This window comes from Chroicocephalus ridibundus, chromosome 2, assembly GCF_963924245.1.
Source record: "Chroicocephalus ridibundus chromosome 2, bChrRid1.1, whole genome shotgun sequence".
Classification (NCBI taxonomy): Eukaryota; Metazoa; Chordata; class Aves; order Charadriiformes; family Laridae; genus Chroicocephalus; species Chroicocephalus ridibundus.
Window position 1 is genome coordinate 159,197,113 of NC_086285.1, and position 15,671 is coordinate 159,212,783.

Below are 15,671 nucleotides of genomic sequence, written 5' to 3' on the forward strand. Positions count from 1 at the left end.
TTAATTTTAGACACTGATACTCATGGCCATCAGTGGAATTTGGGGCGAGGGGGAAAGAAGGGTGATGAAATGGGACTATCTCTTTTACCAAGAGTAATAGGAGTTACTCTTCTTGACAACAAGGTTGTGTTGTGCTGCCACAAGACAGTTTTAGGACTGGCTCCACCATGATGATATGCTGCTTCCTCATGATTTTGCATTCCCAGGAAGATACTTCAGACATATGCCTGATTCCCAGAACATAGTATGTTCAAAACTTCCCAAAATGTCACACCTTTAGTTGAAAGCACTCAAAATATTAACACACTCACTCATCTGTCAGGCGCTATCAATAACATCTAATATCAAACACTTCCTGAGTTTCCAAATTACATGCTTCACTGATATACCATGACAACGCTTATGAGCAAACCCATTTGAAGCATTCATTGAAAAGTCTGTTCAATATATTTGACATTTTCTTATCAAACTATTGGTAAATACATTTAAGTATTAAATCAACTGCCATAAGCTATAGCAGTGGGAAAAAAAATGAAGAAAAATTTTAGAAGGCTAAAGAAGGATTCACTTCATACAGACCACAAGAAGTTTTGAAAATAATTTCCAACCAGCTTTTATTCTGATTTTCTTACTCTGATTAGTTGAACGATTTTAAGTTTTTTACAAAATGAATATTTTAAATAGTTAACACCCCATGTAGGAATAAAACATCTGTAATACAGACATCTATGTATAAGCCAGTCTTCCAGTAGTGTCAACAGCCAGAATTTGAGTTTATAACAAGATAGTTGACCAAATCTGCCCAGACTCCTTTGACTACGTTGACCAGCTCTCCAGGGGCTGAGCGAGGAGCCTACAGGATCTTGCTCTGATGCAGACAGCTACACTGTAGACCCTTCATTCTATTCAGATGAATCACACTCCACATCCCAAAGGTACGGTAAGAACATTTAACCTGAAGCCCTGTTCCCACTAGTGGTCAGCAGCAAGCAACTAGGAAAAATTTTAACAGAGCAACAAGTATAGTGTTATTGCCAGAAGTCAGTCTACAACTTCTGATAATCCACAGAACTTCAACAGTCAGAAGCAGAATTGTCATCTTTTTTGTAATAGTGGATTAACACCAACAGATTCACCGGGAAAGGATAATGTTAAATTGTTACTTTAATAAAAAGGTATAAAAATAACTTACCGTTGCATGTGATATGGTAAGAATTCCATTTTTAACAGTGCACTTTCTTCTTTGCCATACTTTCCTTAACCTACAGAAGAACATCAACAACAAAAAATTCAGTAACTAGACATGATTTCAAAATACGTTAATCCCATTAACATTTTGAGAAGATTAGCCTTGAGAAACAAACAGATGCAGACAAAACTTTATTAAAGGCCTCACCAAAAGTAACTTGAAGACTTATGACAGGTCTTAATCACCTTTTAGAGACTTATAAAGATAATAGCTGTCTTTTTAATATGCTTTTTAATAGAACTTGTGATGCTTTTTATATTTACTAAATTAAATTCAGACCTGTGTTCAGATTTGAACCGTGAAAATTCCTCATTACTTGTGGCACGTGCATTAGGAGAATGTGCCTTACCCACTCACAGTACAAAACAATCAAAATCAGTGCATGAACAGAGTAACATTTCTCCCTATGTATTATGTGCTCTAAGAACATACCCATCACTCTTCTTTAAAAGATAACCTTTCTTCTCACTGCCATATTCCTTATTCCCCTGAAGCTGATGCATGCTATATCCTCCTTGCCTGCTCTGTGAATCCTGAAAAAGGGGGAAACACCATTAACGTTTCCTGACATGCACAGAAAGTTTTCCTAGCCCTTAAGCCTATTTAACTTTATTTCTCTTCTCTACCACAACTTCACAAATTAATAAAGATTAAAAAAAGAAAGAGATCTCCTAATGCATGTTTTACATCCATAGGAGAGCTTGCTTTTACATCACGTGATCTTGAACTAACTGCGTGTTCAAGACTGAATTACTTTGTTAGGTGTTTGAAGTATAGTAAGGATGCAAATATAATCACAAAATAATGACTTTTAAAAATACAGAAAATTAATACTGAATAATCTTAGAATCAGAGATTAAAATCTAAGATAAAATCTCAAAAAGAAAAAAACCCAGAATATAGCATGCACATATACAGAAATAGACATATATAAACAAACAAAACCAAATGCTATTAATCACTATTTTTTTTATCCAATTTAAAATATGTATACAATTGATGAGTTTTAGTGAATGAAGTCAACTGAAATAACTTTTGGCCTGATCTAGTGAAACAATTAAGTGAAATGGATTAACTTTTTATAAGCACATCAGAAAAAAAAAATCCCCAAAAGTTCATTAAAACATTGACTTACTCTCCTAGACTTCGATCACGAAAGGCAAAAGCAACAGAGGAAAGAGAAAGCAAATAATTTAAAACAAGAATTATTATTTTATTTAAAAAACATGCTCCTTGAACACAAATTTTATAACTCCCATGTCTAGCAAAACAATTTTCTAACAACACTGCTAGAAAGAAGGCAGAAATTACTTTTTAGGCACACTTGTGCTTTTTCTCATCAAGTAACAAAACATCATAACAAAATTCTGTGCAACGTTGCATATATGACAGTGGCTTCAGAAAAGCAACTAAGATGACTACAGGATCAGATTTTACTTCATGTCTTCCAGTTTATATTACATGTAAATTACCTAAAATGATACCAAACTGGAGCTAATTCTGAATTTTCATTGAAAAAGATCAGGCCCAAAGTTAACTTTTATTTTTTGCAAATCTATATAAAAAGGTATAATTAAGGACACATTGATAACGGTTTTAAATGTAGCTGTGAAACAATTTTCTCCAAAACATCTGACAAAATCCCACCAAAAAAAAAAAAAAACAAACACACAACCCAAAACAAAAGAAGGGGAAGTTCAATTACTCCCTTGGCAATAACGTTTTCTCTACAAAAGCACAGTTTCTTATAATTACCACAATTTATATTGAAGATTATGCCTTCCTATTTTATTCAAGGTTCCTACAACTGGTTTGTTTTTTAGGGTTTGTTTGTTTGTTTGTTTTTATTTTTTATTTTGTACCAAATTTGTCATAGGATTTTAGAGAGAGGTACTTTGGTAAAACTGGCAGTTGTGGTTAGAAGCAGCACGAAGGCTGCTATGGGCAGTGTGCTGTCAGCAGTACGTGTTTACACCATCAGAGTAAGCAGTTCATTTGTTATAAGTGAATTTTGAACCCCCATCAGAATTAGGGTCCTACTGCAGTAGCATTGGAAAGAACATAATGAGACAGAAAACCTGTTCCAAAGAGCCTATCAGATGGAGATTTGGGGAAATAAATCGAATTGTAAAGAAACGGTTAAAAAACAGACACACATTCTAAAGACTAGCTGTATTCAACGTAAAGCCATTAAGTTACATTTGTTCCAAGAACTAATATACAAAAATTGGGAATAGAAGCCTGTATTAAGGGTGTGGTTTCCTTTAAAATTTAAGCTTCTTAATGTATAAATATTTTTCAACATATAAACCAAATACTTTACACAATTAAAATTACACTAGTATCCCTTAAAATACTTTCCCCCACAGCTTTAAACCCTACTCATTTTACAAAATCAGAAAATTCCTGCACAAAGTTACAGAAACTGCCATAACTTGATACCAAGACAGTCCACAGTGGCAAGAGGAGACATTGCGTGTACCAGAGCCACAGCACTTCTGCACAATCCAAGAGTCAAAAATGGTCAAGATGTACTTTTCCAAGAATCAGGTGATTGCAAAGATTACGGTAATAGTTATTTCACCAATGAAAGGACAGGTATGCCAGCAAAACGTGTAAGAGCATTACGGATGTTCATAATGCGAAACGAACACCTTGAATGCATGCAACAGTAAAGCAAGAGTTGCATTATGAGACCTTGGAAGTGTAAGGAACAAGGTTGGCTCATTTAGTAAATTAGTGGGTTTTCCCTGAATGGAAGTATGGGTGCTGAAGGGTAATTTTCCCCATACATATTGTTTTAAATGCAAAAGATCCTAAATGCTTTAATAGATTTAACAGCCACGTAGGAATCTCTTTTGTTATCTGTGACAGCAAGTCAGTCTGAGATGGGCAATGGCAACTCCAAAGAGGTTAAAGGTGGCAGAATTTACAAATTGGACAGGAATCACTAGTTTCAACTTCTTTCTTTTGAACAAAGGGTCAAAGAACCTTAAAACTACACACAACCAGAGCCTCGATTTTATTATTTCAAACTGTTTCCCTGCTGAAGTCATTTTTGGTAAGAATACTTCCGCTTTTTTACAAATCCACCAGAGAAAATCCCATTAATTTCACGTCCAATACTTCATTAATTCATAAATTTTCCAACAGCGAGATTACAATGCACTAAAATAAGGGGGAAAATGTATTCTTAATCACAACCAACCAGGCCACCTGGCACAGTAAGAAAGTCCAGCTTTACATAGTTGAAGATTCGGATATACACACTGATGGAGAGCTGACTGGTGAAACTCAGGCCACGTGTCTGCAAGCTTCACAGTCACTTATCTAATGAGTAATGAATGCTGGTATGCTATTTCAGGATTAAAACACTGAATACCTAAATAACAGAGACATTGTTTTATCAAGCTCCTCAATATCTGCCAGCTTCATTATGCTCTGACTCATGTAATGTAGCAGAATCACGAGTGAAAGTCCTCACGCTGATTTTGAGAGAGACACTTGAACATCAATGTGATCAAATGATTATTTTATCCAGAACAGTGGATACTTTCACTCCAGCAGATCTCTTTCTCCCTTGATTTGCCTGAATATCTGAGAATCACAATACTGTTTCTTTTTCTTTTAAGACACAAGTTCAGTTGTCTTCAAGCCAAACACTTTATTTTTGTATTTGTCATATAACTTTTTACATAGATATCATACATACGCGCAGTTTTTTCAAGAGTCCTAGGATTTGTCTACACTATCATTAAAGTCAGAAAAGTCACATAATTTATTTTGCTGACGACTGTGAAGCTACTTTATTACAACATTTATCTAAGTTTCACAATTTGATTTGTTTAATTTTTACATTTCAAATGAGGTTGCTTTCCACTGAAACCGAATACATTTTACCATTCACCCAGGAAAAAGGTAACCAAAAACCTAAATGCTATATTTCATTTTGTTTATTCCACCTCATAATACTCTGTGAGCAACTTTTGAAAGCTGATTTGTACTATATGCAGCCATGTATGTACAATACATGGCACCAAAGAAGAACAACCCATTTGCCCTACTTTATTTCTGAGATCCAGCTGATTACCAAGTAGCTTGAACTAAAAAACATATGCAGCAGCCAGGGCAGAAGGAGGCATTCTTCTTCCCAGATAATCAGCTTCTGGAGGAAAAAAAAAGTTACCTGAGGAGAGGGCAGGTCTTGTTCCTCATGTGTCAGGAACTGATCCATAAAACACTTCAGAATTTAAAATTATTTCCAAACAGCTCTTGAAATCTAATGTTCTCTGTTCAGCTTTTGGAGGTGAGGATGGAGGACGAGCATGAGTTACCCTCAGAGTGATTTAGATACCGGGGAGATTACAGATGTGACGCATGTATGGGAAGCTCTGCAAGTATTATGGAAGAGGTCTAGTAGGTCCATGTGCACATTGGAGATGGAAGGGAAGAAAACACCAAACAGAGCACTGGGAAAGACTGCAGAGTATGAGATAAGGGAAAACCGAGCACCAGAAAGAGCCGGCAGATCTTACAATTAATTGGGATCTATTCAAAGGTGCTCTGTAGTGCTCCTGTCATTTGTGACATCAAACAAAACCTAAAACCCAGGTACAGTGTGTTCTAAGGTTGTGTTGTCCTTCAGAATGATGGAATTAAAGATGCAGGGAGAAGAAAAGCCTTCTGGCCAAGGTTTATTTGCTATATTACACCACCACCACACTGTAAGGAATGACTCATCAATCGTTCCTTATTAATTATGATTCCACCTGAAATAATTTACCAACTTCAAGCCATTTATCTGCATGCAGTAGCCATAATTACAATGTGCTACCTAGCAAATTACACAAAAACCCGTAAATGTACTTACTGGCCCCAGTTACTAAAGTCCTGTTTTTGAAGAAGTTCCAGAAGATTTACACAAAAGTCAAGATCAGTGAGCTTCACACCACATAAGGAAGATTAATGAAAACTACTTTTAGGAGTACATTTAGTACTTTTCCAGTACATATATACTGGAAAACCAGGGCAGCTTTTGTACAGAAAGTTTATGTCTCAAAAATCTCCTGGAGTTCTCTGAAAGAATCAGTAGTAGATAGACACGAGAAATCAGACTGATACAGTCTACCTGGACTTTCAGTGGGAACTTAGTGTTCCTTAGGAAGGGCAAAGAATTACACTGCTACAGGACAAGAGGAAAAGTCCTCAGATGAGCTAGCAAGATAAAAGCAGGAAACATACAGACGAGTTTCACAGCAAGCTGTGCCAGCACACGCGGTGTCTAACAGTGGACAAGGGTGAACGGTAATGCCAAAGTTTGCTAGATGGTATTAAATTATTCAGGATACTCAAGAAAGGCTGGCTGCAGAATTTCTCAAGGACCTCACGACAGTGAGTAACTTGACAATAAATGACAGGCGAAGATCAGCATAAACAAATGCAAAGTGATGCAGAGGGGAAAAATAAGATACTGTGAGTTGACTATCAACATTCAGGAACAGGATGATATGGTTATAGCTTTACAGCTGATTAAACGTTACCGCCTTCTCTTCACTTGTCAAAAAGCAAATCAATGTTAGGACTTACATGGAAAAAAAAAAAAAGATCAGGAATGATCTAGTGATGCCATCATGAAATCACAAGCACCCCTATCTTGAGTGGGGTATGCAGATCTAAAAGCTCAAAACAAATAGAAGGAAAAAGATTTTTCCACACAACATGTAGCAGTGGTGGGAAAGACACAACTGTAAGAGACGCTGACAGTTTACAGTGCTTCAAAGAGTAACCGCACAAATTCAAAGAGAGCAAATCCATAGGGTGGTGGAGAGACCACAAAGACTAATGGGAGGGTATTCTGGAGACATGTCAGTGTTTATCACCCTGCATTTTACTCTAAACATCCATGACTGATCGCTGTTGGAAACTTGGCCGACTCAGTACATCTGGTTGTAAATTATATTCTTATGTATACTTGATATTAGCACTACTGCCCAATCACACATGTGGATGATCACATATATGCAGCAGAATGGCATCTGTCTAGTCTTTAGTTATAATAATAATTCATATTTAGTAATAAGTATTTAATAAACAAGAGTAAACTGAACAGAGGGCAAGTGATCTTTTCCTAAAGAGAAGCCACCCCCTCGCGTCCACCCTCCCCAACTCCCCCAACCCGCAGATTCACCATGCGATACTCAGTATTTCTGACTCTTAGGCACTACGGTTTTGGAAAAAGTCACAATATTATCTCAAGTAAAAGCTGTAATGTATATTATATCCTATCTCCTAGTTCAAGGAGTATTGAATGGACATCACATGTTCCCCCTTCTGGTACCAGCACAACTGATAATGTATTTTTCTTTTTAACAGCCCTGTTTCAGCCACTGCTACCCATTTAACATCCAAATTTTCTTCCTTACAATATAGTATTAGCAGAAGGGGTTTGGGAAGGAGAACATCACCACAAAATCCATGTGATTTATCAGATGAATAATAACATGGAAACCATACATAAAGGCAAGCCTACAGTTCTCCTCCTGGCTTACTCAGGATCACCTGGGTCAGGAAAATCCTGAATACAATCTGCTGGAGGATGGCAAGATGAGAAAGAAGCGTGCATCCCAGTCCTTTACATTTTTTCCTGAACGCTCATTCATTATCATTGTCAAGGACAGGACACTGGGCTGGATGAAGCATTTATCTGATCCATTACAACTGTTCTTATAGTACATTAAAAAATTTTAAGATTACCCAAAAAATGAATAATTTCTTTTCATAGATTGTCTGTTTCCATTTTATATAAAAATATTGTTTGTTGATATGTAGGTTGAACTTTCTAAATTTTAATATTGACATAATGTTCAAAGTCTAACTCTTCTGAACCAGTAACTACATAAATTGAACATCAATTAAATCGATTTCTGAATACAAAATTCATAAATTCACAATAGCTCCGAGAATAACATGTCTAAATTATTTACCTCCTTCTGATCAAGCTGCAGAGAAGATTTTATCAAATCACGAAGAGCAGTAAGTTGCTTCTTTTCTTCATCTTGTGTCTGCTTTATCTATGAAAGAGATTGCCATTATATGCTTTCTGGATGCAACTTTAATTTTTTATGCATTCCACTATACAATTTTAGATACCCTGAACAACCAGCTCAACATATTCACCTTCTACGCACGTATTACTCGAAAAGCAAGCTAAAATGAATGTACAACTCCGCATGCTCTGTTCTGTTACACTTTTGTGGTTCACTATATCTAATGCAACCAAATTAGTCTCTGAAATATTAATTAAATAACTCCAATAGGCTTGACAGATGACTTAAGGAATGAAAATACGGTTTAATTTAGCCACAAACTACAAAAGCAAATGGGATTATTGTAATTCTGATTATAGAATACAAAAGCACTTGGGTGACAAGTGAGCTTTGATTCTCGTTATTACTTGCCTTCAACAAACATCACAAGTTAATTAATTTAAAAACTGTGGTTTGGTTTTGAAAAATGAGAGTGGTAGCTAAAATTTGTGCTAATAATGTAATCTGATTCAAAGACTCCCACTTGAAATTAGTTTTATTTTAATGCAAGATTAAATTAGTAGCAGAATGAAAGCTACTTTTCCTAATAACTCTAAAAACAGAATACTAAGTTTAAGATAGTCAAGATGTTTTTCCTCAGTCTATTTATATTCAAAGTTTCAGAGAACACACTTTTCATTTATAAGATAGAAATGAAATATAAACCCTTGTAGTCGTATCTAAAATGTATTCACATAAACAAAATATTTCCATTTTCAGACATTAAACTACTTGTACATAAACTTACATTATATAAGTCAGCAGCCAACTTTTCAATATATTGTTTAAGTTTATCAGCTGTTTTCAAGCCATCTTGGAAGAAACTATAATGAAAAATACCTGTGATTTATCAGGAATATATATAATTCATAACACAAAGTAGATTGTCTTGTGGAGAAAAACAGCAAAATCAATAAAACATATCCTCCCATGTTCAGAAACAAAAAAAAAAATCAAAACACCCCCAAAAATGCCCCAACAGCAGTTTTAAAGTACGGTATCTTTCAGCAGTGGAGATACACCATTGTGACTTTAACAAATATCAAACTAGAGAAAATATAGCTTAGCTTATTTTTATCACTGTTACTCAACATGTTTCCCCTTAGTAATTTCTGAAATCTTTTTCCTGTATTTAACTTAAGTAAAGTTCCTGTAGTTGCCTCTGCGGTTCTACTGGTTCTACTACAAGGTCATATCTTACCAGTTCCACCTCAAGGAATTTCAGAAATTACTGGCTTTCACAATGGTTTTAAAATTTACATAAAAACCTAAAAACCATTAAATAAAATAAACAAGGTATTTCTAAAATTATGTTCTAGATCTGCGTCTCAGGAACTACAATTAATTTTGTATGCAACATACAGGGTTTTCCCTTGGCTTCTTTCTCCAACACTCCTCTGGCCCACTCACTTTCATACCCTCTACTGAAAGACTACAGCCTAATAAAACAAAGTTGCAGACGCCCGGCAGATTAAAATGATGAGAAACATTCCTGATGTATCCAAAACAAAGAAAAACAAACACTTTTGTAAAAAAGAAAATTGTAACTAAAGCTTAAAAGCTTTGCACTTACTTGCATTGTGCATGATAATACTTAATAAGGTTCTGCAGAAGGTCCACACCTTTTTTTGTCTTGATTTCATTAACCTTAATAAGATACTGTATAGACAGTGAAAAACATGTTGGTAATCATGCCTCACAACCTTCAACAGTTTTCAATCAATAAAACATCATTTGCTCAATTAATAAATTACCTCTACATTTAACCTGGGTGCTGACTAATAAGCCACTAGGCCACCACAGTTAAGCAAAATATAAAAGAGAGAACAGTTTATTTTGTCCATTCCTAAAAAAATTCAAACACCCCAAAAAACATAAAAAAAAACCTTCAGGAAAAACTTTCATCTTTTACAATTTTCTGAAAATGTCCCTTTTTAAATGCTACTGCAGCAATTACTGAAATAGTCTAAAATATAAATACTGTGCAATCTAAAGTAATCACCACTGAAATATAATAAAGAGAACTATTAATATAAAAAGCAGTTTTATGGAACTAACATATCGCTATCATTTATCACTTTACTAGAAATTTTAGAAGGCTTCAGAAAGCATGCTGGAAGAAAGATACCAAAGATACTTCTTGAACACCTCAACCATAAACCTGAAAAAATAAGAAATATTTCCATAGTATATTTTCAGCTAAAGAACCTTAGCATAATAATCTAAAAACAAAGAAAAGGAATAAAAGGAAGCCAAGTTTTGCAGAGAGTTGCTAAAATAATTATATTGCTGTACTATGTGACATTGAAACAATTTCCTCTCTCCACCCGCATTAAACAATGAAGTAGGTTTCACCACCTTTAAAAGTAAGGCCCACAGGGTATTTTTAAGTTACGGTGTCATAATTAAAAGCTGAAACTTGTTTCTTACTTCACACATCTGTAGCTGAAATAGCCGCCTTTCCTTCTCCATTTCCTCTGCTATCTCAGCTCCGGTTATTTCAGTTCTTATCATCCCATGCTGTTTTGCATGTTCTCTTTTTTCCTTTTCAATTTTTGTACTGAAATTTTAATTAGAAAACATTTTAGAGACTTTCTTGTACTGTCACGTGATCTAGTATTACTTAGGAAAAAAAATAATCAAGAAATATTAAAGAAGCCATTCTGAAGATGAGTTTCTCTCTGATACCAAATCCTATATTTAAGTGTCTAGAAGTAATGCAGTCATGAAGCTGCCCTTCCTTCTTTTCACCCTTTAACTCCTTTCTCTAGTTTGTGCGCGACTTGGGGAAAAAATGATGAAAAAAAATCTCAATCTTTCTATACTATGTGCTGCATAGGCTTCATCTCTAGATACTCCACTGTAAAGCATACACACAAGAAACTACTGATTTGGCAGGAAAATGGCAGAATACGTTAATCAAATATGGTTCATGCTCGTAAGGCAGGAAATGAGGAAAGCAATATGGCAGCATATGAAGTTTACCACCTACACTAAAGGACATGAATTCCGGTCATTACATTTTCAGAGAAAGCCAACACTGAAAATCTGAAATAGTGAAATGCAAATATGGAACTAAGAAGCCATCCAGAGACTTTAACCAGAGCTTCACAGTGTGGCTGTCCTTACGGATCTGCTCTGCAGACTAACCAGATACTCCATGTGCGAGCAAAGTTAGATTTCCAGTACAGAGTAGAGAAATCGAGACAATTTTCTGATTTCTTTTTTAAAAAACCTACAATCTTTCTTCTCTAGCAGCCTTTTTGAAAAAAAGAAGACTGAAGCTTTGCTTTTGTAGAACAGGTGACAAAGCACTGTGTATTTATTAGAATGGTACTCCTTGCCAGGAAAAAACATAATTAAAAAGGATTCTTTTATTTGGGTTTGAACTCTGCTTTTCTGTAGCTAAAAAAATATAAAAAAACATAAATGTAAACATATATAATAAAACACAATGTTTGCACATAGAACAAAGCACTTTTCAGCACTGTGCCTCTAAACTTGACTTGATATTTGCTTTTGAACAAATTTGGGGAAATGAAGTTCTCTGAGAAATCTAAACGGACACCTCCTTCTTGGTCTTAGTAAGCCCAAATGAAATGTGCTCACAGGAGAGGGAAAAACAAAGAAACAAACAAGTTACAAGACAACAGGCATCTTTCTGTAAACCTGCCATATTCTGAACAGAATCCCACAGACGATTCCATGTATCGAGCCTGTATGAGATACCTCTGTCTCCTAAGCTTTATTTAATGGCATTTGGTAAAAACAGGCTGGCAAAGATATCCCTGATTTTACATATAGCAATTTGAGGGGCAGAAAGAATTGTTTAAAACCAATTTGCTGTCCATAAAAAAAATTATTCAATATTTTTTTACAAATATGCATTATCTGTAAGAACCAAATAACTAAAAAGGAACAAAAAAAAAAAAATTCCAATTCTGCATGTAAATCTGAATGCTCAACCAATTACGATATTGTGATTTTGGGACAGGAATCTCCTTTTTGCCTGAGATCAGTGATAACTCAATTTCCAGTTCAGTTGTTCACAAGGATTTTACATTGTAATGAATTTTGAAGGCAAAAGTTACGTAGACAAGAAAATTATTCCAATAATAAATGTTTCAGCAGTTCTTAGCAGCCTGACTTTTTCTTTCACTGCTTTCCCACCCCCCCACCCCCCCCTCCATTTAGACATAAATGAAAGAAAGCTAATAACAGGATTAAAAAGGGGAATAAATGAAAGGATACAGAAAATGACTTAACTCCTGAGAGCTCTTGAATTCTGGTAAAGCAACTGCCCATCACTTCATTGAGAGCATTCTGAACCATTCCATTAAAGTTTCTGCAACTACGATACTACTTGTTTCCAACCTTCTGGTTTTATAAATAATTCTTTCCCCACAGAAGACGGTTATTATAGCAAGAAAATATTTTTAAACCCACAGATATTTTAGAAGTCACACCAACTGAGCTAAAATTCTTGCCTCGCAAAACCACAGTTCTGCAATACAGGATAACACATGAATCTTGTAATTTTTACTATCGATAGATTTTATAAGAATGTGTAAATGCCATCTGAAATCTGCACAATTCACTTCACAGTGTTCAGTATCTAAGCATTATCTTCCTTACACTAAAGAAACATTGGGCAGTCATTTAACTGCTTCACAGAAAACATAAAAATATTTTATTTCTATCAGGGCAGAAGAGAGATCCCCAGAAGAGGTGCCTTGCTCATATTTACATTTACATCTACAGATAGAGTACATGGTCTGGGACCAGGAGAGGAAATTAAAAAATAAAAAAAAAAAAAAACAAAAAAAAAAACCGAGGGGAGGAGAAAAGTACTTACAATTTGGTTTCATAATCCTTCCAGGCTTTGTCAAAAGGCTTTTTGAGGTCCTTAGGAAAAAAAAAAACAAATGCCGAGAACAGTTTTAAATCTTTGTCTTTACAGTTAAGATATCAAATTATAAAAAGTAACAAAAAACTGCATTTTCTTTTAAAACTTTTTCAGACAGCAGTTGGAAAAAATACTACTTTTGCATCTTGTAAAGTATTCCTTTCCTGTGCACCTTAAGACAGGAATTTACAATAAAATTCTAAAGAAGCATCATAGTCACGCCAATTTTGAATTTGTTCTTTGGACTACGTACAGAATATTAATAGATGCCAACATAAGAAATAATCTCATGGGTGCATGGAAAACAGTCACAAGACAGCTGAACCTGAAAACATTTCCCTGAATAAAAAGTGAGTTTTCAACACTTACCCCTTTAACACCTTTCAAGTCTCCTTTCAAGAGAGAATCCAAAGTGAAAATAACATTGTGGCTTAAACCCTGGAGCTAGGAAGAACAATGTCATATTGTTATCATTGAAAACAATTTATGATGACCTTATCAAACTACTGCCAACAAACCTTTGAACTTCACTAATGAAGTTGCAATCACCTCAAGATTTCTAAATTAATAGTAAATTCAAGTCTGGGAAGAATTAATAAACATTCACTTGGATCAGACACAGAAGCATTATAATTAATCTTTGCTTATATAGGGTGATATAAACCCAGAATTTTAAAAATAGCATATAAGCAAAGTTCTGAAAGCACCTCAAGGTAATCTTCAGTCTCTTGAAGCAAACATTTGAATTTGCTAAATTATTTAGAATGCAAACTAGGTTTTGGAACAAATGTTTCTTACAGCCTCGTGAGTGAGAAGCAAGGACCTGCTGTGCTACAGGCAGGTAACACGACCAAAGAGGGTCACCAGCTCTTTGATTATCCCCCAACTATTTGGGAAGACTGCTCCTCTCCTCGTCCAGCGTGGAAATCCGACATCTGCTTCAAGTCTAGAGAGTTTAAATTTCACCCTGTTATAAGTTCATGCCTGGTTGATTACATAGGTGTAGAAATGTTCCCTTTGTCTTTGCCAGTCTGAGGGTAGAAAACCCTACCGCTGTGATCCTGTCTGAACTCATGTGGTGTGTTCCGCTCCTGAAGAGTCACGATCACAGGAAAGAGACGCGTTATCAATATTATATGCCAGCCCAACGAGAAGTCTGCTGCCTCTCCTACTCCCTTCATTCCTCCCCCAAAATGCTCCATGAATTCTTCAGTTCCTTGCTAAGGAAGGACATGGGGAGAGATGGGAAGGCTGCAAGACAGCACGTCCTCTGCTTCTAAAGTAAAGCAGTAGGGAAGTGTTACATTAGTGGTTTTAATCTGCCATATATATGGCCCAGCTCCCTTCTCCTATAAAGTCTTCAGAGCATAGTTTTGTCCATGAAACTAATTTTTAAGAGATTTTTCTGAAATAGATGATCCATACAGATGAGAATATCAAAATGATCGCTCAAGCTGCTTCTCCAGGTATAACGTTCCATTCACAAACTCCTTATATATTCAAAAGACATGTATGAAAAGTTAAATATTCCATTTTTCAAAATTGACATTATGCAATTTTAAATACATGCACATAAAAAAAAATTCAAAGAAATCTCACTCTTGCATCATGGTTTATTTCTTTCATAGGAGTAAACTAAAGTCGTGGTGAAACAGGGCATGACCTGTATGCATTCAACCTCCTACCAATTCACAAGCAACTTCTTGTACCATATCATTACTTACAAGGACTACACCAATATATATAAAATAGCGTATTTTCCTTCATTAGGGTTCACTGTCAGTCCTTAATTGAAAAGCAAAAAAATCCAGACTTGCTTCATTCTCCAGATACCCTGGGCAGAGAGGATTTCTGTAAGATCCTCTACACATCACTGCCAAACGCCTGGCCACCAGAGCTTGAGCACGCTTCAGGTGCTCATTATTCTAACGAAGATACAAAGTGGTCCTACCAATCACAGTTCTCCAACTGTGGATTATCCTCTGGAAAGCACGGGGGTCTCAGCATAGCAGAGGGGATGGTGGATCTTTTGCACACAAGTTACTCTACAGCTACTTAATCCTCACCTGATAGCTTGTCCGCCACCCCTCAAGTTTTGTTCTTTTCAGACAGCTTGCAGATATCATAACTGATAACTATTCTTAGTAGAAGATGGATTCAAATTCAGAAAACAAATGACACACACTTGTATCATCATGTTCCAAATATCCTGACAACTGTTTCACATGCCAATATTATATACATGTTTTTTTAAATTCACAAAAATCTTAATATTCAAAATGTATTCAAAGCAAGATGAAGGACAGCCGCTAGAACACCCTGAGCTGCAGCTTCAAACAATAAAATGAACACAGAGCAAAGGCTCTTCACAGCTTAAAAGATCAAGATCTGAGAAGGGATTTTCTCATTAATTGCAACAACATAATCAATT

General features: G+C 35.5%; 1 protein-coding gene across 6 annotated transcripts in view; it reads right to left on the minus strand.

Annotated features, from left to right (window-relative positions):
• The window catches only part of ASAP1 (ArfGAP with SH3 domain, ankyrin repeat and PH domain 1), a 194,275-nt gene that overhangs the window by 55,646 nt on the left and 122,958 nt on the right, over positions 1-15,671 (minus strand). For 4 of the 6 annotated variants that reach the window (XM_063327540.1, XM_063327537.1, XM_063327535.1 and 1 more), the window contains 9 exons: positions 13,610-13,684; positions 13,190-13,239; positions 10,765-10,894; positions 9,908-9,993; positions 9,083-9,158; positions 8,233-8,319; positions 2,385-2,393; positions 1,682-1,782; positions 1,193-1,262 (listed from right to left, as the gene is read on the minus strand). In XM_063327540.1, coding sequence (XP_063183610.1) covers positions 1,193-1,262; positions 1,682-1,782; positions 2,385-2,393; positions 8,233-8,319; positions 9,083-9,158; positions 9,908-9,993; positions 10,765-10,894; positions 13,190-13,239; positions 13,610-13,684 — 684 coding nt within the window. The remainder of the gene's footprint in view (positions 1-1,192; positions 1,263-1,681; positions 1,783-2,384; positions 2,394-8,232; positions 8,320-9,082; positions 9,159-9,907; positions 9,994-10,764; positions 10,895-13,189; positions 13,240-13,609; positions 13,685-15,671) is intronic. The other 2 variants (XM_063327541.1, XM_063327538.1) reach the window with 1 other exon arrangement.